This window comes from Stigmatopora argus, chromosome 7 (genome assembly GCF_051989625.1).
Source record: "Stigmatopora argus isolate UIUO_Sarg chromosome 7, RoL_Sarg_1.0, whole genome shotgun sequence".
Lineage (NCBI taxonomy): Eukaryota > Metazoa > Chordata > Actinopteri > Syngnathiformes > Syngnathidae > Stigmatopora > Stigmatopora argus.
The window spans coordinates 19,354,068-19,380,100 of NC_135393.1; the positions used below are offsets into that span (position 1 = coordinate 19,354,068).

A 26,033-nucleotide genomic window follows, 5' to 3' on the forward strand; every position below is an offset into this window, starting at 1 on the left:
CACAAATTCATATTCCTATCAAACAAATAAAAATCTGAAATGAAATATTCAGAAAATGTTTAATAATTCATCTAGTCAAGTTTAGATGATGCAAATGTTGACCATCTTTCAACATGTACCGTCATGTTTTGACAGGATATTTTATGGCTCATCAAAAGAACACAAGGACACCATTCATCGTGGAAAAGATGATTATAACATGGACCGTGAGTATTAAAATAAATATCATAACTTTTATTATTTTTTGTAAGATGGCACAAAAATCACCAATTCAATTCATTCTTTTTTAGTCATTCTTACATGGCTGTGTCAATTTCATAAATGTGGGTCAACCGCGAGAATTTCCAATCATATTTCTTTGCAGTCAGTACAGTATAAAAATATGAAATACATATTAAATGTGATTATTCAAAGATCACCAAAGTAGACCCCCAAAAAATAAAAAAATCATAAGAAAGGCGGGTTGTTAGCCAGCAGCAATTAATCGAGCATCCATTTAGGGAGATATTTTTCCAGAGTTTGTCTAATTGTAGCTCATTTAAAATTAATATAACTTTTAATTGGGGAGCAACACACTTCATCTTCAGTCGTGACATCAATTACAGAAAGTGCTTATAATTTCCCTTTCATTTGCTAATTAAAGATGGAAAGAAACATGCTGTGATTTTTTTCCCAAAACGTGCTCTCCCCCTTTTTATTTAGATTTCAGAGGATTGAAAAGATGTCACGGTTTCATCGCTGCACTAATAATAATAATAATGGGATGAGTAATATTAAAAAATGCGTTGCTTTGTTATTGAAAGTGACAGCTACTCCACAGCAGACGTGTACTCGATACGTAGTTGACTTTTTGAATCAGTATCTTCATACGGTGGTGTTCAGGATGATGAAAGATGAATGGAAACATTTATTTATTCACAAATCATTACAATTGCAACATAATTCAATCTTTCCGCACTGTGAAGCGCAACTAAAAGACAAAAGTGCACCTTCTATAGGATCAATATTGGTTAATCATTGCAGAAAAGTCCTTTTAGTACAGATCCATCTAGTTTATAGTATAACTCAATTCCTAAGTACTACTACAGCTGCATCTAGTTGATGTATAACAATATCTACTACTACTATTACTACCAACTCCACTACAACAACTACTACAACAAGAACTACTACTACTAGCTCTACTATTGCTGCTACTACTATTACCACTCCTACAACAATAACTATTACTACTATTACTAGGTCTACTATTGCTACTACTACTATTACTACTACTAGGTCTACTATTGCTACTACTACTATTACTACTACTACTAATATTACTAGGTCTACTATTGCTACTACTACTATTACTACTACTAGGTCTACTATTGCTACTACTACTATTACTACTACTACTACTACTAGGTCTACTATTGCTACTACTACTATTACTACTACTACTAGGTCTACTATTGCTACTACTACTACTAGGTCTACTATTGCTACTACTACTACTACAACAACTACTACTACTAGCTCTACTATTACTTCTACTACTATTACTACTACTACTACTGCTACTAATATTACTACTACTACTATTACTACTACTGCTACTACTATTACTACTACTACTACTACCACTACCACATCCACTACAACTACTACTAGCTCTACTATTACTGCTACTACTATTACTATTACCACTACCACCTCCACTACAACAACTATACAACTACTACTACTACTACAACTACTACTACTACAACTATACAACTACTACTACTACTACTAGCTCCCCTACTGCTACTACTACTGATACTACTACTACTACTGATACTACTACTATTACTACTACTACTGATCCTACTACTACTATGACTACTACTACTACTGATACTACTACTACTACTACTACTACTGATCCTACTACTACTATGACTACTACTACTACTGATACTACTACTACTATTACTACTATTACTACTACTACTATTACTACTACTACTACTATTACTACCACTACCACCTCCACTACAACTACTACTACTACTACTACTACTACTACTACTACCTCCAACTACTACTACTACTAGCTCCAACTACTACTACTAGCTCCACTACTGCTACTACTACTGATACTACTACTACTACTACTACTAGCTCCAACTACTACTACTAGCGCCACTACTGCTCCTCTACTGATACTACTATTACTACTACTCCTACAACAACTACTACTACTAGCTCTACTACTGCTACTACTACTGATACTACTACTACTACTACTACTACTACTACTATTACTACTACTACTACTACCACCTCCACTACAACTACTACTACTACTCGCTCCAACTACTACTACTACTAGCTCCACTACTGCTACTACTACTGATACTACTACTACTATTACAACTACTACTCCTACAACAACAACTACTACTACTACTACTACTACTAGCTCTACTACTGCTACTACTACTACCACCTCCACTACTACTGCTACTTCTACCTCCCCTACTACTACCTCCACTACTACTACCTCAACTACTCTATCTCCCCTACTACTACCTCCACTACTCTATCTCCCCTACTACTACCACCTCCACTACTACTACCACTACAACCATTACTACTACTCCTAGCTCTACTACTGCTGCTACTACTACTACTATTACCTCGATCGAAGGGAAACGTCTCTGACCCTCACACGGGTGTGTTTGTTGTGCGAGTACGACCACTCTGGTTAAAATCCAAGCGCCAATCTGTTTTTCAGCCCACCACCTAAGTTTTGGCCAACTGGGCGTCTGCGAGCCGCCGTCACACCACGGCCTGGTCTTCTGCTCCGAGATGGGCCTCCCCCGGCGGGGTTTCTCGACAACAACGGCGGCGGCGAGAGGCCGAGACCGCGACGCCGACGCTCGAGCCGCCACGTCGCCCGAGCGCCTGTGGGAGCGCGGAGCCTTGGGAAAAGCGTCTCGGAGGAGTTCCTGTCTGTCCAGCCGCTCCAACTCTGCGCTGACTCTCACCGACACGGAACACGACAACAAGTCCGACAGCGACTACGGTAAGCCCATCTCTCTTTGCTTTGATCTTAGGGGTGTCCTCCATGCAATCTAAAGTTTCTGCTTTGATACTGGTTTGAAACCCCTTTGGAATGTGCTTCTGACATTGCGAACTTAATGACGATATACATAAGTTGAGTTCCATAATGTGTTGCCGGTGTAAACTATATTCATTCACGAAAACACATCTATTCGTGAACTCTTCATTGCTATAGCGTTCATTTGGAGAACCTGTGTGAGGCTGGAAAATCCAATTTGCATCCTTACCTTTTTGTGTATGTCTGCCATGTCTTTTATCCTCTGAGCGGTTTCCTTTAACAGCTGCGATTTTCATAATTAACTACGGAGATTATTTTTCACACTTTAGATAAGGCGTCCGTATTTACACGCCGCATACGCTCTATTTTCATTAAGAGACACTAACGCACTCCTGAGTGGGTCTTCATTAAGAGGCCGTGTGGTAATTAACGCCCAGATAAAGTGCTGAGTCACGGCGTTTGCTATATTAAGTTTGATCGGGTTTTTATTAGATGACATTATATTGTGTATGTCAGGCTTCTGGAGAATACACTTTGCCTCCAAAAGTGAGTCGTCGTCAACTTTTCAATGACTAATTGACACTTCAAGATGCAGCTGTACGCTTGGAGTGGGTGTTTAGCGCGCGGCTCATTTTATTAAGCTAGCTCTCATTTCCATCTTTGATTAAGTAGCTGAAATTCCAACACATGGTCACTTGTGGGGCTTCCTCTATAGAAAAATAATACCTTTACATAGCTGTACCGTATTTTAGACGTTTCTTGGAAGAAAATGTGTTCCAAAAGTACTTTTTTTTGTAAAACCGATCTGGTTTTAGCCATTTGGGCTCTAATAAAAATTATTTTTGACCTAAAAACACAGAAAAAGTGGATTAAAAAATGACAAATATTGATTTAAAAGGGGGAAAATCATGAAATTTAATATACATCTATACTCTTCATTTTAATTTCATCCTAAAACAGAAAGTCAGCACTCACAATTTACTTTTCCGGGCCGCACAAAATGATGCGGCGGGCCAGATTTGGCCCCCGGGCCGCCACTTTGACACCTGTGACGTACGCTATCTCAAATCGGCATCGGCCCGTCTAAAGTCCAAATTTACGTCAAATAACTCTGTAGAAACTTGGTCAAATCATAGAAAATGTGAGGCTTTACTTCTCGGTGGTGGACGGAGAAGAAGGAGAAGGTCTACGTGGACCCCAAAAAAGTGCTTTTGAGGACGAGCGAATTAAAATATCGGGCTCTGTGATTGGCGCAAATGAGGTCAGGGTGTCCGCCATCACGAAGACGAGGACAGGTAGTCCAGATAATGGATTGAGACGCAAGTATACCGTGTCAAGTAGCTGCTGCCTCAAAGCATGGACATGAGCAACAGGTTCTTCCCTCCTTTCTCTACTTCCTTCCATCTTGTACTTCGCTGCTCCTTTCATTTCTCAGAAGCCATTTAGAAGGAATCCATTATCACAAGTGCAGCAAGAGAGACCAAACAAACAAGCTGGTTGGAGTTAGAGAAGGGAAGAGAAAAACATCACCATTCAATGGCAAACTCGCTCTCTTTTAACATTTTTTGACAACAACAACTAATGATGGCGGTCAACAAAAATGACTGTCATCGTCATGCATTCCTTGAACGCCACTTTAGCGCCAAAACTTCTTCGATGTCTCCATTCCAGGAGAAACCGGAACCGCGTCCAGTTCCAAGAATCGATGTGATTGGCTCATTTCCTGCCGTCCGATGGCGGTTTTTAAAGTCTTTCATTCGCAGAAATGCAAATAACACAAAATCCGTCCACACGTTAAACCACAGGTGTCAAAGTGGCGGCCCGGGGCCAAATCTGGCCCGCCGCATCATTTTGTGTGGCCCGGGAAAGTCAATCATGAGTGCCGACTTTCTGTTTTAGGATCAAATTCAAATGAAGAGTATAGATGTATATCAAATTTCCTGATTTTCACCCTTTTAATTCAATCATTGTCATTTTTAATCACTTTTTTCTGTGTTTTTAGTTCAAAAATCATTTTGTAAAATCTAAAAATATATTTAAAAAAAGCTAAAATATACATTGTTTTAGATCTATAAAAAACGGAATATTCAGGGATTTTAATCCAGTTCCATTTATTTAAAAAAATCTAAATATTATATCTAAAATGGTCCGGCCCACATGAAATCGAGTTGACTTTAACGCGGCCCGCAAACCAACCCGAGTCTGACACCCTTGTGTTAGAGCAATGGTTCGCGGGCCGCGTTAACGTCAACTCGATTTCACGTGGGCCGGACCATTTTAGATATAATATTTAGATTTTTTTGTTTATAAATGGATTAAAAGAACTAGATTAAAATCCCTGAATATTCAGTTTTTTATAGATCTAAAACAATGTTTATTTTAGCTTTTTTTTAAAATATATTTTTAAATTTTACAAAATGATTTTAGAACTAAAAACACAGAAAAAAATGGATTAAAAAAATGACAATTATTGATTTAAAAGGGGGAAAATCAGTATATTTAATATACATCTATAGTCTTCATTTTAATTTGATCCTAAAAGAGAAAGTCGGCACTCATGATTGACTTTCCCGGGCCACACAAAATGATGCAGTGGGCCAGATTTGGCCCCCGGGCCGCCACTTTGACACACGTGCGTTAGACGGTGAAACGGATTGAAAAATTCAAGGTGAGAAGGATCGCATATCAAGCGTATCAAGTCGAGTTCGGGTTTCACGCCGCACGGTAATGCGAATATTGATCAACTGTCCTGTCAGAATTGTCGTGGCGTAAAACCGACACCATAACATTTATTTCAAGCAATTACTCCTCCTTGTAAAGACACACTGTGAATCTATATTGGAATTCTGTGCCGTCTCTCCCACACGCACACACTGGCACACACTCGAACGCAAACACATAATCATTATTGCGCGCCGCGCTGTAATGGGCGGATCGATAGCTCTGCTGTTCTTACAGGATCATTTGGCCTCTGAAGCAAGTGCTCTGACAGCCACTACATCATTAGGACATTACCACTCAGCCCCCTTTCCCACCCTTCTCTCCCAGGGCCCGTTTACACCGTGACGCTCCGATCCAATCAACTCCAAACGACCCGCACCACGGCGCCCTCCGTTCGAACCGTACCGCCAAAACGACGTAGGATCCGCTACCGCGCTACAGCCGAAACATGACGGTTCCTTTCAAAACGCCCTCCGGTCCATAAATTCGAGACGTGTTAGGGCCAGATGTGTCAAAGTGGCGGCCCGGGGGCCACATCTGGCCCGGGAAAGTCAATCATGAGTGCCGACTTTCTGTTTTAGGATCAAATTAAAATGAAGAGTATAGATGTATATTACATTTCCTGATTTTCCCCCTTTTAAATCAATCATTGTCATTTTTTTATCCATTTTTTTCTGTGTTTTTAGTTCAAAAATCATTTTGTAAAATCTAAAAATATATTTAAAAAAAGCTAAAATAAACATTGTTTTAGATCTACAAAAAAAATGAATATTCAGGGATTTTAATCCAGTTCTTTTAATCCATTTATGAAAAAAAAATCTAAATATTATATCTAAAATGGTCTGGCCCACATGAAATCGAGTTGACATTAATGCGGCCCACGAACCAACCCGAGTCTGACACCCTTGTTTTAAATAGAATTTATTCATTTTGGCCGGGAGCCGCACTTGGCTCGAGAGCCGAGTGTTCGCCAATCCACGGTTTTAGGGCGTGTTTTCAGGTGCTTTACATTGTTAAAATAAACATTGTTTTAGATTTATTAAAAACTGAATATTCAGGACTTTTAATCTAGTTATTTTAATCTGTTTATAAAAAAATATCAAAATATTCTATCTAAAATGGTCCGGCCCACGTGAAATCAAGTTGACGTTAAAGCGGCCTGCGAACCAACCTGAGTCTGACATCCTTGTGTTAGGGTAAATGCGAGCTGGCGCTTTTCAGTTTGGAGGACGGAAAGTTTGAATTGACATCACACCGGACTCGAAATATCAACGTAACGTGGAAAGGGAGGCACGCTAAAGTAACTGCACAAATATCCAAGGACACTCGAGTTGTCTCTTCTTGCTCTCGTTGTAAATAAAGCGGTGTTTTTATTCATTCAACATTGTGGCTCCCTCGGCATTCAAGAGTCGACCTTTTATCTGAAAAGCTACCGTTTTTTGCGATTAAAAAAGGACGCAGATTTTACTGTTGGCCCATGCCACGGCCGACCATCAAGCATCAACCAACCAATCAACCGAGCCTGAAGCGCCAACCAAACAAACAAGCCTGAAGCGCCAACCAACTAACCAAACGAGTCTCAAGCACCCACCGACCGAGCCTCAAGCGCCAACCAACCAATGAACTGAGCCTGAAGCGCCACCCCAAAAAAACGAGGCTGAAGAGCCAACCAACCAACCAAACGAGCCTTGAGCACCAACCAACCAATCAACCGAGGCTGAAGAGCCAACCAACCAAACGAGCCTCAGTTGCCAACCAACCAATGAACCGAGCCTGTAGCGCCAACCAAACAAACGAGCCTCAAGCACCAACCAACAAACCAAATGACCCTAAATTGCCAACCAACCAATGAACCGAGCCTGTAGTGCCAACCAAACAAATGAGCCTGAAGCACCAACCAACCAACCAACCAAACAAACGAACCTGAAACGCCAACCAACTGACCCTCAAGCACCAACCAACCAATGAAGGGAGCCTGAAGCGCCAACCAACCCATCAACCAAGCCACAAGCACCAACCAATCAACCAAGCCTGAAGCGCCAACTAACCAATGAACCGAGCCTGAAGCGCCAACCAAACAAATGAGCCAGAAGCGCCAACCCACCCACCCAGCAACCAACCCAACCTCCTTTTCAGAACCCTTCAATTGACCACGCCCACCGATAACATCCCCTCACGTCTCCAAAACGTTTCGCCCGATCAAAACGACTACAACAAAACTCGCATTTAAAGCATTAAATCATCTCTGAGTCAACTTTTGCCTCCAAAATAACATTTTCTAAACCCCACCCGCCAAACCCCCAAGTTCAACAGGTCGGCAGCCTTAACGACTTTGAACATTCCCTTCATCCGAACCCGGCGACGGACGTAAAGGCCTATATCGCTGATAGGACTTTCCCGTAGTTGCTCCTCAAGTGTCTAATAACACTTAATCACTCAGCATCAGCCTGAGGGACTTTTGCAGCAACTTCATTCATCAGCAATTACACTGGTATTAGGGTACTGTATATCAAGTGTGCTCATCCAACAGAGATAATTAAATATGCTGCTGTGAGACTCCAGCAACGTGTCTATGTGTGCGTATGCGTGTATTTTCACGTGCGTAGGCATGTGCCGGCTGTCCGTATTCAACAAACTATACGATCCGACGTGATTAGCAGTCAAATGTTAATCCGCCGTTTTAATATCTTTTCTTTGCTTCCATTTTTCTATCACAAACAAACAAGAGTGGGAAAGCGAGTGATATTGCGTTTAACCTCAGCATATGGCTCATTTCACATCTTCTCTCTCGCTCAAGAATCGTCACGTCGCCTTTACCGTGGTTGGCAGCCAGAAATTGTGTCATATTGCTCCCACTAAATGTGATTATCACACCGACAAAGGCTTTTTAGCCATGTTTGCGCATGTGTGTGTGGGTGTTACGCAGTCATGCGTCTTACAGGTTAGCGTACATTGCCCGCTAGCTGGAATGCTAACTGAAGCGGTACGCATAGGACAAACCCAACAATCCAAATGCCATATGGTAGCTCCACCAACCCGACAACCCGACTTTTAGTACTTCCTGAGCGCCTGCTGAGTGGGTTGCCATGTGTGTGTGTGTGTGCTCCAAATGCTAAAAAAAGGACAGAAATACAAACACCCACATAAAAAAATATGGGCCCTTTCAGGAGGGCTTCCCTGCATGTTCAGCATTCTTTCGACACGTGGTCAAAGCATCGCCATGTCCCGATGGATCGTGCCATCCGGTCAGATATGCTGGGGGAGTGTCCCAAAAATAAAAAAACAGCTTTAAAACAGCTGACAATATCATTTTAATCAGATTTTTTTAGTTTTGTTCGTTTTATCATTAAATGTCGGCGGTTAGCACCTCGGCCTCGCAGTCTTGGGGTCGAGGGTTCGATCCCAGCATCGCCATGTCCCGATGGATCATGCCATCCGGTCAGATATGCTGTGGGATTGTCCCAAAAAATAAAAAAATAAACAGCTTACAATATCCTTTTAATCAGATTTTTTTATTGTTGTTTGTTTTATGATTAAATGTCGGTGGTTAGCACCTCGGCCTCGTAGTCTTGGGGTCGAGGGTTCGATCCCAAGTCGGTCCTCAGTGTGTAAAATTTCCATGTTCTGTCTGCTGGGGGAGTGTCCCAAAAAAAGAAAAAAAACAGCATTAATACAGCTAACGATATTATTTTAATCTGATTTTTTATTGTTGTTTGTTTTACCATTAAATAGCGGCGGTTAGCACCTCGGCCTCGCAGTCTTGGGGTCGAGGGTTCGATCCCAGGTCGGTCCTCAGTGTGTAAAATTTGCATGTTCTCTCCGGGCTCGTGTTTTTGGCTTTTCTATGGGTATTCCAGTATCCTCCTATATCCCAGAAACATGCATGCTAGGCTAATTCTTTGCTCGATTTAAAAGGCAATTTTAAATATTTGTAGATAAACATTGAAAAGGATACAGTTAGTTGAAGCACAACATCTTGGAAGGGAGTTTTGAATTTCAGATTTTTAATAACACCATTACTACACACACACACACACACACACACACACACACACACACATTTATTCGCACACACACACACACATTTATTCACACACGCACACACATTTATTTGCACACCCACTTAAGGGGACGCATGAATGACCTGATCTACTTTTGTATCCATCAGCGAGATGACTGGTTGTAAAATTGGGAATAATTACATTAATGTGAGATTACGCAAGTGTGACGGGGGCAAAAAACGGAGAGAAACAATCTGCGAGATACAACAATTCTACATATTAATCTCATTTCCGGCGTCTCCGTCCATCTCTCTGCTTCTTCTCCTTATCGTGCACCCTTCAAGTATTATCTCTTTCATATTGCACACTCAAGCCTTTTGTAATCCTCTTAAACATGTACAACCTCCTTCAACGTTGCCCCTCTATGTGAGTTGTTGCTTCTTTCTACTATTGCCGTACAAACCGGAAAAAAAAATATATATATATATATATATATATATATATATATATATATATATATATATATATATATATATATATATATATATATATATATATATATATATATATATATATATATTTTAAATAGGGGTGACCCTTCTTTGCTATTAACCGCGATAATCGAGGGATTACTGTGGATGCATTTCATGTATTTTCTATTGACATGAGAGCATTCAAACAAAAAGAAAAATGTCAGTCTGCAGGTCACTTGCAACAAGTGAAATAAAAGGCATCCTGTTGACCTTTCCTCAAACACCCTCATCCTCTTGCGTCAAATAAATAACCCGTATTTTCACCTCTGTGAGTACCAGAGAACTCCGTTAAATGTACTCATTTTTGGCACGTTATTGCTCATTTTGTGTGTGTGACTTGTGTGCACAAAACTAAATTATTCATTTATTTTTTAACAGTTGATGGTTCATCCGAATTTGTTCAGTAAACCGTCGGTGGCGTGATTGTGTTTATTTTAGACAAGGATGAGTGTTTTTCTTAGTTCAAAGCAAATCTAGCTTGACGCAATGCTAACAAATATATATATATATATATATAAATAGAACCCCCATTCATGCGCACCAACTTTATTTTGCAGTGCATTGTGCGAGTTCCAAAGAACAATCTCACCCCCTAAGAAAAATTCCACATGTTAAAAAATGGTTTAAAACAAATTTTAAATCCTCTTCTTATGAATGGACAATTCATTACTTTCTTCTTTTCTCCCAATTCATCACTTAGCTTCTTTAAATCGTCCTCCATTTTTCCTCTCTCTTGTCTTTTCTCATTTCCATCCACTTCTTTTTCCCACCTCTCCTTTGCTTTCTGTCCCCGAGGTTGCGAACTCGCCCGGTAGGAGTCCAATACCGGGATTAACCAAAAAAAAAAAAAAGCTTTGGGATCCCCCCCCTCCCTCTCTACCTCCCCCTTTCTATAACATACCCACACACACACACACACTCTCACACAGTGGGGGGGTCAAACGTGGGCTGTTTAACTGGCAGAAATAGCTCAACATGAAACATTGTTGCGCAAAGCTCCCCTCTCCCCATCGATCACGCACACGCCCCGTGAAGGTCTATATTATTCCAGTAAGTGCGGAGTGGGGGGGTCGGCATCGGCATCGGCGTCGGCACCGAGACACGGGCAAATGCGACGGTGTAAGAAAAGCTTCGCTGCAGGAATGATTGAGATGGAGATAAAGAAAAGACGATAGAGGTTGCCCGGCGAGTCCAAATCGCTATCCTGAGCGCTCTGGTGCGATCGGCCAGCGCAGAATGAGTAAATGCCAGGCAGGACGTCTTTCTCGCTAACATCCGTCTAGTGTGGGAAAAAAAATTACCCCTCTTACCCTTGGAAAATAGTTTACTTTAAGATAGAAATTGAGCTAAAAGGCAATATACCAAATTTATGTGTGGATATCTATATATTTGTGTGTGTGCGTGTGTGTATATATATGTGGATGGATGGATGGGTATGTGTGTGTGTGTGTGTGTGTAGTGTCACTCATGTATAGTCGCTACATGGGATGGAGAAGATGTGGCTCTCGAGCCGCATTCGGCTCTTTTCTTATAGTATTTTGCATATATTTAGCCTCGTTTCACGTTTCTCTTCTTATTTATATTCTCTCTTAAAAGATACGGCAATTGATCGGCGCCCATTAAAAGCAAACAATGAATCATATTGAAAAAATAATTTGGCAGATTGGATTTTTTTTTTTTTTTTATGATGCATTTGATATTATAGTTTTTTTTTAAGGTGTGGGTCTTTGAGTCTCACAGTTTAGAATGTTGGCTTTTTTCCTCTGTGCTCAAACATTTATGGACAATGTTTCAGCTACTGTACGTTATTTGAATGATTAATTACATATTTGTGTCGGGAGGGTGCTTGGTCGTACTGAATTGCACATCGTGGCCTTTCAATTTCTTCAGCTTTTTTGCAATCTGGTGTCTTCCAAAGACGGCAATGTTGCCTTACACACACACACACACATACACACACACACACACACACACGCACGCACGCAAATACACACACACAATTCTTACTGCCATCTCTCAGATTTCATAAGAAAAATCGACACAATTCAAAATGTAGATCCTGATGCACTACATATTTATTGTCAAATGACCACTTTTGTACGTAGTGGGCTTCAACATTCTCCAAAGATTACCCTGGAATTTTTTTGATATTCTCCTACACATTCAGCAATACTAAAATCTGTAAAAAAATAAATAGTCATAAATAACAAAGGCTACAATGGCTCCTACCACGATTGCAAATCTATACTAATGCTAGCTTTCTCCCAGGAGTAGAATCTAGTTGTTCAGCAAGCAGAATTTCAAAATGTAGGTAAATAAGTCGAGAAAATTGTATCGCTTCAAATATTTGATTCTTAGCAAATTGAATTTGAACTATTTTGTAGTCTTTTCAAGAGACGTACATTTACTCCGAATGTATGGAATATTTCCCCCCCTCCCTCCAATTTTGGAACGACCCACACACATTGTTTGTGAATTGAATTCAAAGCTTTATTATACAAGTATAATTTTTACATTTATAACTTCACCATGAAGTACACAAATAAATAACAGGTAATAATAATAAATAAATGAAAAATTAGTAGTCAACAACATAATTGAATTGAATGCTTTTATTGTCATTATACAAATATTTAAAGCGTCACCAGGAAGTGCACAAATAACAACAACCAACAAAACGACAAATAATAAATAATAACATAAAATAATAAATAAGTAATAAGTAGTCAACACAGCAACAACCAAACAAAATGAACAGCTAAAAAAACCATAGTCAACAACAAAGATAACATAATACGTAGTCAACAATATAGATAACATAATACGTAGTCAACAACATAAATAACATAATTAGTCAACAACATAGATAACATAATACGTAGTCAACAACATAGATAATATAATTAGTCAACAACATAGATAACATAATTAGTCAACAACATAGATAACATCATTAGTCAACATAATACGTAGTCAACAACATAGTTAAGTAGTCATGTGAGAGAAAGAATGGCTGAGAAAGTACTAAGGATAAGGAGAAGAAGAAAAAGAAACTAAAAGAGAAAAAGGAGGAAAAAAATAGCAGGAGCGAGCGACTACTTGAACTACCTTTGTATACTCCCAATGCAAAAAGCAGATTCCAAGGCGGTCTTCCCCCAACCAATCATCGCCCTCCTTCCGCCCCGTGACCCCGCCCCAATGGTTCTCCGCGTCCCCGCCTCCCTCCCCGAGCAGCGCGAGGAGCAGGACGGCTCCAATTTACCAAGGCAACGAGGGGAGCGCAGCAGGCGAGAAGAAACATCTCCCCCCTTCTGCTCGCTCGCTCGCTCGCTCGCATCCTAAGGTCGACCAAAGCGAACAAACAAGAGCACCCGCGTCGCTTTATCATCTTCTCAATTCCACACCCCCCAAAAAAGGAAAAAGAAATGCTCGGGAAGACGGAACCGCACACTTGACGAGATTTCCCCCCCTCCTGTAGCGAATTCCCAATCACCATCTCGGACAAGAAGTGAGAAGACACGCGGTGTGCAAAAATACAGGAAAACGTGCGCCAGAATCTACGCTTGTTTTTGGACTGATACCCCCCCAAAAAGGGCATCCGTGAGGAAAAGACGGCACGGAGTTGTGCTTTTTTCAGGAAAGATTCCTTCTTCCTATGCATTCGGGAGCCGAAACCAAACCAGCTGAAACTGGAGTATTCACACGAACGAGGTAAAAAAAAAAACGTTTTCATCAATCCGGCCATTGTATCGTGTTCGTGAAAGACCGACCGTCTCGTAAATCGAACTACATTCGTTCGTTCCAAAGCATTTACCTGATCATTTTGTGATAAAGTGTTTAAAAAAGGCTTGTTTTTCGTCCTACGCGAGCTTGATCTGTTTTTATTCAGTTATTTGTTTGCTCACATCGTAACCTGCTTGGTCCTAATCGCCTCTCGAATCGCATGTTGTTGCAATAGAATCGGACTGCGAACGTGGTTTTGGTGACTGAGAATGTCTCAAGCAACAAGTTAGTGAGTGAGCTGCCAAATGAAACCAGGACTGCAGTGCCCCCCCTCCCGTGTCAAATGACTTAGTCTCACTCTTCATTATGATCCACTAAAGAAAAATCAGTCGAATTGTCTGCAGGCAGTTCTCAGGACACCAAATATTTGACACTTTAAAGGTCTGCTATTAATTTGGTGGCCAACTGGCGTGAACGCCACTCCAGAAGCAGATTGGGAATATTAACTCAATGGATTTGAGGACAAAATTGAGCTCTTGGTGAACAAATTGCTTTCAGGCAAAGTGACAAAGATGCCTTTTCATTCCTGCTATGAATTTATATTATTTGTTTTGCAAAAGCATTGCTTTTCCAGTTTGCTCTTATTGATAGGTGTTGCGTTGTAATACTATATTTCATCCAAATTCTAACAGAACCACAAAAAATTTTGGAAAAAAATGCTCATGCAGCTTACTCATGAACTGGGAAAGATTTGGAGAATTTTTGGATGCAGAAAAAATTCGGTTGGAATTTCCATGCTGACAAAATTCAAATGTGTATACTATATAAATATATATATTTATATTATCTTCTTTAGCAGAGCTTGTATTGTGCCACTAACATCTTCAGGCTCCAGCACTTTTTTTTTGTTCAAAATGGATGTCCTAATATCTGCTAAAACCACCAAAAATGAGCAATCTTTCTAATAAATGCCAGAAATAGCATTTTATGTTGTTTATTCAAACATTTGTTTTTTACACTGTAATTTTAGATCAACTCCATTAAGCATATGCTGTATAGTAGGGGTGGCTCTTGAGCTACATGCGGCTCTTTTTATCGTATTTTGGATATACGGATGTGGCTCTTTTCTCTCATTTTGATGATTTTCTTGTTTTTGTTTTTCTGCCCATTACAAACACACACACACACACACATATATGCACATATATATGTATGTATATGTATATATATGTATATAGTATATATGTATATATATGTATATAGTATATATATGTATCTATGTATATATATGTGTATGTGTGTGTATATATATGTATATGTATATGTATATATATATATATATATATATATATATATATATATATATATATATATATATATATTTACACTGCAATTTTAGATCAACTCCATTAAGCATATGCTGTATAGTAGCGGGTGGCTCTCAAGCCACATGCGGCTCTTTTTATCGTATTTTGGATATATGGCTGTGGCTTTTTTTCTCATTTTGACATTTTTCTTGTTTTTGTTCTTTCTTGAAACACACTCAAATTCATCAGGGCCCATTACAAACACATAAATGATATTTCAAAAAATAATTGGATAAATAGAATGTATTTATCCTGCTTCTTGACTCCCACTCTTTTAAAAATATGGCTCTTTGCCGTGTCTAATTTGTTCGTCGGCCCCAATATACACCAAGAGGGACTATTGGGAAAAGCATTTATTTATTTATTTTCTTACTTAAGGTGAGGTCATTGTTTATGATGAGGTCATCCAGAATGCATGTTTGGATTTTTTGAAGCGCGGCGACAAAGCGGAATAGCGCTCGTCTGCTAGTTCTCTCGTCACACCTCGCGCTCAATAAAGTGGAAGGTTAAGTATCACGTCAACACGCCGAACCCGCCGCCAAAGATGTCGAAAATATGAAACATATGCACGACGTCGGCGTGGCTCGGTGTAACGGCGGATGAGTCATCCGTGCTGGATCTCATTCTCGTCCTTCTCTTTTTCAACGTTGAATATTTTGCACTTATTGTAGCACTCGACAATTTCCGAGACGATGTTATGAAAATGATATCACAACAAAATTCTCCATTTTATTGAGGTTCATTCAAACTCCCAATTTGAGAAAGTGTATCATTTCTTCCATTGACTTTCCACTTTCATTTAAAAAAACTATAAGGCAGAAATATAGTGAAATTTATTTAATATAGTGAAAGTACAAAAAAAATGCTATTATGTTTACATTTAAATCTGATGCTTCTATTTAAATAGGCATTTGCAAGCTCATGGTGGTGATCCCTTTTTATTTATTCATACTGTCCACATGCAAGTGTACGCATTGTGAAGGGCGTATAAAGAATTTTAGGAGGTTTTGTGCTCAATTCCTTTGACTTACGGGTGTATGAGTTTGGTTTATTTAGAAAAATAGAAATTAAAATTGTAAAAATACAAAAAAAGGCATTCTATTTCGAGATTTAATTGGCACAAGCGGTTTGGAATGCTTCCGGCTATTGCGACTGAGGGTGGGATGGGCTACCCGTTAGCGATAGCATTTTTAGCTTCTACTTGTGAATGAGTTTTGGGCTTATAGGCCTTCACTCAAGATAAAAGTTTTATTGAATTAAAATGGTTACGGGTCATCGTGTTTAACCGCCACTGACGGTGGTAGACGTCCAATCTAATTAGCCAATGGCAGCCAATGAGCTAACAATTAAAAAGAAGATTAGATAAACACATTTTAAAACCCAACCTGGAGTTGACGCGATCTTAAAAGTTTAAAAACAAATAAAAGAACCGATCCAAATGCAAGTCATTTTCGCAGCTGCGTTTTTTTTTTTTAGCATTAGCATGGCGCAAAAAAGCTCCTTTGTGATCAACTGCTAACACTTTCTCCAACCTGAACACAAACGGCACTAAAAATAGAAATGAGTTCACGGGCTGTGTATATTCATGCTTTGCTGTCTATCACCATGGTAGCCGTGTGGAAAACGGATTTAAGGGAAACCTACGGTGCTTCTTTTAGCGCGCTCTGTTTTGAAAGGAGTTGTTAGCGCCCTGGCTTCGCACTTCTGGGGTCCCGGGCTCGTCCCAGGTCGGTCCTCGCTCTGCGGAGTTTGCATGTTCTCCCCGGGCTGCCGTGGCTTTTCTCCGGTAGCTTTGGCTATACACACACACCACATCCTAAAAACATGCATGCTATGCTAGGCTAATTGTCTGCTAACTTGCCCGTAGCTATGAGTGTGATTGGTTGTTTGTTTCCTTGTGGCCTGCAATAGGGTCTCGGGGTCTCCCCCGCCTGGTGTCCGAAGTTAGCTAGGATAGGCTCCGGCACCCTCTGTGATCCTTGTGAGGAAACGCGAGTCAGAAAACGAATGCATTTTTTGAAAGACGCACTGATGTAGTACGTGGGGCAGGGTGACGGTGTGTGGGGTTTGCATGCTTTCCCTTGGCTTACGTGGGTTTCTCTGGGTACTCTGTTGTGAGAATTAGCGGGTGGTCACAAAACTAATGATTTTTTTTGAAAGACGCACCGATGTAGTACGTGGGGCGGGGTGGTGCTGTGTGGGGTTTGCATGCTTTCGCTTGGCTTGCGTGGGTTTTCTTCGGGTACTCCGTTGTAAGGATAGATGAATGCATTTTTTAAAAGATGCACCGATGTATTATGTGGGGCGGGGTGACGCTGTGTGGCGTGTGCATGCGTCCCCTTGGCTTGCGTGGGTTTTCTCCAGGTACTCCGCTTTGAGGATAAACATGTCCAAAAACCAATGAATTGTTCTAAAGACGCACCGGGGTGGGGTGATGCTGTATTGGGTTTGCATGCTTCCCCTTGGCTTGCGTGGGTTTTCTCCGGGTACTCCGGTTTCCTCCCACCTCCCCAAAACATGCCTGCTAGGCTCATGTATGCTCACATGCCCTCAGCTATGATGGATTGTCTCTTCTTTACCCTTCAATTGGCCAGCCGCCGCTTTGGCGTGCCCCCTGCCCGGTGTTTGAAGTCAAGTGGGATAGGCTCCGGCACCCCCCGCGACCCTTTGTGAGGATAAACAGTTCTGAATGTCTGAAAAGGCGCACGGATGAAGTATGTACGTAGGTAGATATGTTTTGGTGCGGCGGGGTGAGGCTAAGGCTAAGGGCGGAGTCTGCGCCGCTGATCAGACGGAGTCGGAGAGAAGACGGACTTTTCTGTTCGCTTAATGACTTCCAGACACAGATTTGCATTCCACGGCCGTTCGCCGCTCGCCACTCGCCGTATACATACGCTAGCTAGCGAGCGAGGGAGCGAACGAGAGGGAGGGAGGCTCTCCTCCCCCAACGCTTACCTTTCCAATTAAAAACACACATTTTCAGACGCTCCCCAAAAATGGCCATCACAAAAGTAGAGGAAGCGCGTGACGGATGAAAAGAATTAAACTGTCGCCGTGAAAGGAAACACGCTTTTAAGGAGAAGACGTGTTGAAGACGGGTCGTAAAAAAAAAAAAAAGAAAAAATAAGGGGGGTGGCGCGTTTCGGACGTGAACATGTGCAACTGATTAAGATTCCGATGGTCTGTTCCCGATGATAAGATGTCAGATGAGAAGGAAAATAAAAAATCTAATTATATATTCTATTTTTATGAGCTTTAAAAGCAAAAGTTTGAGGTAGAAATTGGATTCCGTCTTTTGGGGGGGACAATTCACTAAAATTAAAGTAGTGGGAAGGTAATTTGTGGCCAACAGTGTTTGGGATTGTGGATTTTTTGGGGTTTGAATGGGATTAAACGGCACCAAAAAAAATGGAGGATGAGTCACGATGTCAAGCTTAAACACGTTTTAGAATGGTGACACTTTTGCGACATGAACGACTGACTGTCGAGGTGCTTTATTTTGAGCCTGTCTTCTACGGAATGTTTTAGTGGATTATGCGATTCCGACCGACCACTGGGAGAGACAATGGGACCAGTCAAGCACACAAAGTGACTGCATTCCTCTGACGGATACAATTACAACTAAAAACCAAAGAAATGAAAGAAAATCACAATCAAACGGCAACTTATCTGCTACTTTTTTTCATTTAACAACACGTTGACAACCCGTAAAACATTTTAGGAGCATAAGAAAGATCTTAAACTCACACTCTGATACAAGATTTACATTTAACAACAACATAATGACAGGTTACCCTCTTAAAAAATAGAAAAAAATAATGCTGTATATCAATAACTCTTCTGGTTGATTAATCAATGAATAGGATAAAAAATAAAAAATCACTGGGAACATAGAGTAGATATTCAACTCATATTATGATACTAAATGTAATTTAAATGTCTTGACAGGGTAAAAAAAAAAGAAATAACACTGTATATTAATAATACTTGTGGAATTATTTGTTGATTAATCAATGAATAGGATAAAAAAATAAAAAATGACTGGGAACATAAAGTAGATATTCAACTCATATTATGATACTAAATGTAATTTAAAAGTCTTGACAGGGTAAAAAAAAGAAAAATAGTAACGCTGTATATTAATAACTGTTGTGGAATTATTTGTTGATTAATCAATAAATAGGATAAAAAATAAAAAAATCACTGGGAACATAAAGTAGATATTCAACTCATATTATGATACTAAATGTAATTTAAATGTCATGACAGGGTAAAAAAGAAAGGAAAATAATAACGCTGTATATTAATAACTGTTGTGGAATTATTTGTTGATTAATCGATAAATAGGATAAAAAATATCACTGTGAACATAAAGTAGATATTCAACTCATTATGATACTAAACGTAATTTAAATGTCTTGACAGGGTAAAAAAAAAGAAAATAATAACGCTGTATATTAATAACTGTTGTGGAATTATTTGTGGATTAATCGATAAATAGGATAAAAAATCACTGTGAATATAAAGTAGTTATTCAACTCATATTATGATACTAAACGTAATTTAAAAGTCTCTTGACAGGGTTAAAAAAAAGAAAAATAATAACCCTGCATATTAATTCTAGTGGAATTATGTGGATTATTTATCAATAGGATTAAAAACACTGAGATATTAAACTCACGTCATTTAAATGTTGACAGCTACATAATGACAGGTCGCCTTCCAAAAAAAATAATAATAATAACGCTGTGTATCAATTCTTGTGGATTATTTGTTGATGAATCAATCAATAAGATAAAAAAATGCTATTAAACTCACATTACATTACAAAACACAATTTAATCGTCTATTTTAATGACATAACCACTTGTAGCGTGTCTAAAAAGAAAGAGAAAAATCATAACGCTGCATATTAACTCTGGTAGAATCATTTGTCGATTAATCAATCAATGGGATTAAAAAAACACTCTAGGAGATTATTGATATTAAATTCACATTACGATACAAAACACAATTTAAATCTCTTTTAATGACATAAGGACTTGTAGCGCATGTAAAAAGAAATGACAAAAATAATAACACTGCATATTATTTGTTGATTAACCAATCAATAGGATAAAAAAAAACAACGTTTCAAGGTAAGATGTTTAATGGCTCTCTGCAAATTTGTTTGTCGAGCCAAATGGAAGCTGTAAACAAGCGCAAAGTAGCATTTTTCTCCCCCGTCTCCCCCTTTTTAGTCCCCCCCTCGAGCCCAGCTGTCTGGTGTACAAAAATGGCATGTTTTCTCCAATAATTTGTCCCACTCAACACTTGCGAGTTCCTGCGGCGGGCGGCTGATGAAAAGCAACTGCTGAAAAACAAGCACAAGAGCCAAAATACACAGTTTCTTCCTTTTAAAACAACAATTGGGATTATTAGTATTATCTTTAAAAGGGGCAATTAAGATGATTTAACCTAACATCCATTTTTTTTTTTCTTCAACACATACATTTGTCATTAGGCATCAATATATCCTCACATTTTCTTGCGCAACATGAATTATTAATACAAATTATATCATTATAACAATGCTTATTTTTGTCCATGCACCATTAATACCACACACACTAGATTAGATTAAACTTTATTAATCCTTTGCTCCTTTTTTTAATAACTAAAGTGATCACTTTTATCATTTCTGCATGAGTTAATGACATTGGACATTCAAATATTAGCTGTGAAAAATCATATTTTGACATTTTATTTTGAAAAATTCCATCGTCACTTCAATTTAACTCCAATTTCTACTGAAAATATTAAGTGTGTCTTTATGGGTCAATATATTCTCAAATTTTCTCTCAATTTGGCATGCTTGAAGGAAACTTTTTGAACAAAAAATTGATCATTATAACAATTGTTTAAGTGCTTATTTTTTCATGCGCCATTAATACATCACACAACTTTTTAAAAATATTTTAAAAAAATAATAATCACTCTTACTGTTTCTGCATGAGTAAATAATATTGGACATTCCAATATTTATTGACAAGAACAAAAAAAAATCACTTTAATTTAACGGTTTTCTGCAGGAAATTCATTTTTTTTGCATTTCTTTGTCATTTTTAAATAATTTAATTGAATTAAATGCCTTTATGGTCATTATAGAAATACAATGAGATTCATAGAGTGCACACGCAAGTTTATATCCCATTAAAATGTAGGTTTAAAAAAAAGTGACTAAAGTGGAGACTATCTATCATGGCGGGAAGACGAAAACATTGTCGTTGTTGTGGAATGAGGATTTTTTTCTTCTTCCCCTTTCTCTGCAGGCATGTGCAGATTATTCTAGACGTATTTGCAGATTAAGGGGACAGGTTGTGTGAAAGACGGACTGCCGGGCGGGAGGGGGGCAGACAATGTGTCCAGCCAAGCATTATATGACCTGCCGGATCCCACCACCGCTCGGTGCGCGCGGGGGTGCATGTGCGTGCGTGCGTGAACGCTAGCGATCATGCTAACATCGACACACACCCTTTTTAATACCCGCCTCCCCTTTCCTCATTCCGTTGTGTAATTCTTAGCCGCGATAGCGCGCTAATCAAATCTTACGATTTCGTTTTCAAGAAACGCATACACGGATATATGCGTTTTTCATTCCTCCATTTTTTTTTTGTTGGTCTTCTGTCTAACTCTTCAGGCTTTGTCCCGACCCATATCCTCTCTATACAAACACACACACCCGCACTTTTGCGCACACACGTTTTTACAGACACCTAATCTCATACTTTCGCAGGCCTTGTTGCTAGGAGATGAGTGTGTTTGTGTGGAGACACTGAAAGAAACATGGACGCTGGAGTAATAGTGTGTGGACGTCCACACCTGGGCCTCAAACCTTGAACGGGGTGAAAACCAGTAGAAACCTCAAATTGGCGTTTTTTTTTTTTTTTTTTAAATCTTGGAAAATTAGACTCCCCAAATAAACAAGTTAAAAGTACAATCCAGTCCCAAATGTGCATGTTTTTTTATTTTTGGCATGTTAGAACAATGGATTTTCCCAATAAACACTGCAGACGGCAGTTTAGTAAACGTTCGTCAACAGGTCGCATTATTTACCATTACTTTGTGATTTTTTTGTTCATTTGTTTTTCTGTTAAAAGTTAAAAGTACAAACCAGTCCCAAATTTGCATGTTTTTTCATTTTTGGTATGTTAGAAAAATGGACTCAACCAATAAACGGCAGTTTAGTAAACGTTCGTCAACGGGTCGCATTATTTACCATTACTTCATGATTTTTTGTTCATTTGTTTTGCTGTTAAAGGTGTACCCATTGCGTTGCGTGTGGATTGGCGTGGACTTTTGTTGCGTAGATTACAAGGCTATTTGCTCAAGTGCAATTGGATCAGCATTTGTGGGGGTGTGTCCAGAAACAAAGCCTTTCGGGTGAAAGTGCGGCCCTGTACTTTCTCATCATTAATGCAAAAGCAAGGCAGATTTGTGATGAAAATATGCTCAAAATATGACAACATGCGCCTATTCGTTCTTTAAAGAGGGCAAAGGAGTGGTTAGCGCGCCAGGCTCGCAGTTCTGGGATGTAGGGTTCGATTCCCAGGTGGGTCATCACTGTGTCAAGTTTGCATGTTCTTGTGAATTTTCCTCCGGGTACTCTGCATGCTAGGCTAATTGTGTGCTAAATTGTTCCATAGCTATGAGTGATTGGTTGTTTGTCTCCTGATGCCCTGCGATTGGCTGGCCGCCTGTTGTCGGCTGCGATAGGCTCCAGCACCCTCACGACCCTTGTCAGGATAAACGGTTGGGGAAATGAATCAACGTTAGGTTTTATATTGCTGTATATTTATTTTGAAGGGCGATTTAGTGGAGGTGTTTTATTGACCACATAGTTTTATTTGACGTTTTGGTTTGGTGCTTTTATTTGGTAAAATATGTCATTTTCTGGCAATTTTACAAATAGGGGAATAACATTTCTGCACAAAGCAGGACCTTAAAATTCAGATCATGGTTTTGATGTGAGAAAATTGAGGAAAGAGAGGCTGAAGGATGAGATGTTTTGTGACAAAGTGTACATTTATCTTATCAGCCGGTCGAGTCTGGATTCCCGTCTCGTATTTCATTGGACCTTCTTGACATATTTTTTCATTTTTCAAAAAGCATTTTCCAACCCACTCGTTCCACTCATTCATTCTGCATTCACATTTTTAGCTCCAATGTTCCATGTTTTATTTTCGTCCGGCAACTTTTGCCAGTAATAATACTCGTGCTGGAGTTTGACACCGACTCGTATTCCGGGAACATCAAAGAGCGCTCTACTCGATTACGTCATGGCGTCCCAGCGTTTTAGCCATTACGAGAGGCCGCGGGAAAATGGCGAGAGAAGCCTCGGCACGCAAACACTAACGAGTCGTGGCCTGGAAAATAACGAGCCCGAAATATACGAAGCATCGACTTCATCTTCCTTCCCTCCGTTGGATTATTTTCTTCGATGTCCGCGCGGGTGACCTCAGAAAGTTCAGACAAACGTCATTTTCCCGAATACGGGACGAATAAAGTTATCTCATCTCATCCAAAGGGTAAAAAAACAGTGCTAGAATTTCAATTAAATGGAGATACAAAATGACACTAACTCAGGGGAAGGGAACGAATGGCCCGGGAAGCACGTGTGGCTTTTGCGATGGGTGCGTAAGGCTCTCCGCTAACCTTTGTGCTAAAATATGGCGTCCTGAACGCACCAATAGGAGCATCACGTTGATAATGTGGCGCCAACGTTACCTCTAGCGCCGCTTTAATGTTTTTATATTTTCATTATACTCCTGCGAATGCATGCTCTTATTGATACTCATTGATTAGCAATAGCGTAGCAATGTTATCAAACCTTTTGCACTTAAAAATCTTTGAAATGACTAAAAAATGCATGCTTTTTGACTTTTAAATTCCGTTTATGGCTTAATATTCAAAAATATTAATTGTTTATGGCTTTTGTGTCAAAAAGTTTGGGTTAACTACTTTTTTTTACGGTAGGAATCGGGTAACTTGTATGGAGTTATACGCAGCAGAGAGAAAAATAACTTTTGGCAAGATTTTGGAGGGAAAAAAGTCATCTTTTCATCCCCAAGAATTCTCTCCCAGCAAATCTTTCTTTAGTCTTATCGCGCTTCGCTCGCGGGAAATGAAGACAGATGAGGTGACAGCAAAACCAAACCACACGCACGTCTCGGAATGCTGCGGCAGCCATTTTAGAATCGCTCTCGCTACGTTCCAAACGAGCGCCATCCACGCGGCGACGTTAATTACCGGCGAACGAAAGCGCCACGTCAAACAAACTGCGCGATAAGAACCGAATTCGGATTCCCGCCCACGTCGCGAAAGGTGCTACGCTTCAAAAATACGAACCCCTTTGACTTGAATGTCGTCGAAGACAGACGCCCCCCCAAAAAATCAAAATCTAACGACCGATCGCATACCTGTCAACCTCTGCCGATAGCTGCCCTTATAAATGATTATGATTCCCCTTACAACCCCCCAAAAAACCTTACAAACACCGGTACGGTGTTTGTAAGGTTTTTTGGGGGGTTGTAAGGGGAATCATAATCATTTATAAGGGCAGTTATCGGCAGAGGTTGACAGATATGCGATCGGCGAACAAAAAAACTAAAAACAACCCAAAACGTCTACTGAACCGTGACCTAAAGTCAGCTAGGATAGCTTCCAGCTTACCTGCAACCTGAGAGGGGGCTACGAAAAGATAAAAACATGTCTGAAAGACCACCCCCCACTCACACAAACATACACGCACACCCACCCACACACACACACTTAGCCCTCTGTCCTTTTTGAGGTTAGACCCCTCCTTCCCTAGCCCATCTTACCGCTTCCCCTGCAGCTCTTCCTGCACTCCCCCCATTTTGCAATCCCCTTTTGGTGGGGGTGTTGGGGGCAAGGCGAGGTCATCTTCCCACCCAGCCAGCTCGGGGGTGGCTTACCCAAAGCGTGTCTTTGGATTTGGTCAGCGCGTGTTTGCGCTTTCACACCAAAATAGTCAACATATCGTATGAATAATTGACTAAACCGAGACCCTTGGCGCATTTTGTGTGTGTGTGTATGTGTGTGTGTGGCAAAATGGCAAACAACTGCAACCTGGTTTGTGTAACATGAGACAACCAATAGAAAGCCTTCATCTTTTTCTCATCTTGAATCTTTTGTACTCTATCCAGTCAATGTTGTGTGTTTGTAAACAGTGCATCTCCATCGCTTATCCTTACAAGGGGGGTGCTGGAGTCTGGTGGGGGACAACAGTAGAGAGCAGTTCTGGGGTCGTGGGTTTGATACCAGATGGGTTCGCACTGTTTGGAGGTAGCATGGAACCCCCCCGGGCTTGCCCGCGTGGGTTTTCCCCAGGTATTTGGGTTTACTCCCACATCCCCAAAACATGCATGCTAGGCTAATTGGGTGCTAAATTGCCTCTAGCTATGAGTGATTGTTTGTTGTTTGTCTCCTAGTGCCCTGCGATTGGCTGGCTAGGATGTCGCTCGACTGGTGTCTATAGTTAGCTTGGATAGACTCCAGCACCACCTTTGTGAGGGAGATATGCGCTTCAGAAAAAATA

The 26,033-nt window shown here is 40.1% G+C and overlaps 1 protein-coding gene across 4 annotated transcripts in view; it reads left to right on the plus strand.

Annotated features, from left to right (window-relative positions):
* Positions 1 to 26,033, plus strand: part of tenm3 (teneurin transmembrane protein 3) — a 176,258-nt gene that overhangs the window by 64,202 nt on the left and 86,023 nt on the right. For 2 of the 4 annotated variants that reach the window (XM_077604192.1, XM_077604193.1), the window contains 2 exons: positions 136 to 206; positions 2,762 to 3,052. In XM_077604192.1, the coding sequence (XP_077460318.1) occupies positions 136 to 206; positions 2,762 to 3,052 (362 nt within the window). Of the gene's footprint in view, positions 1 to 135; positions 207 to 2,761; positions 3,053 to 10,218; positions 10,237 to 13,577; positions 14,055 to 26,033 lie in introns of those variants that run through there. The other 2 variants (XM_077604195.1, XM_077604194.1) reach the window with 2 other exon arrangements.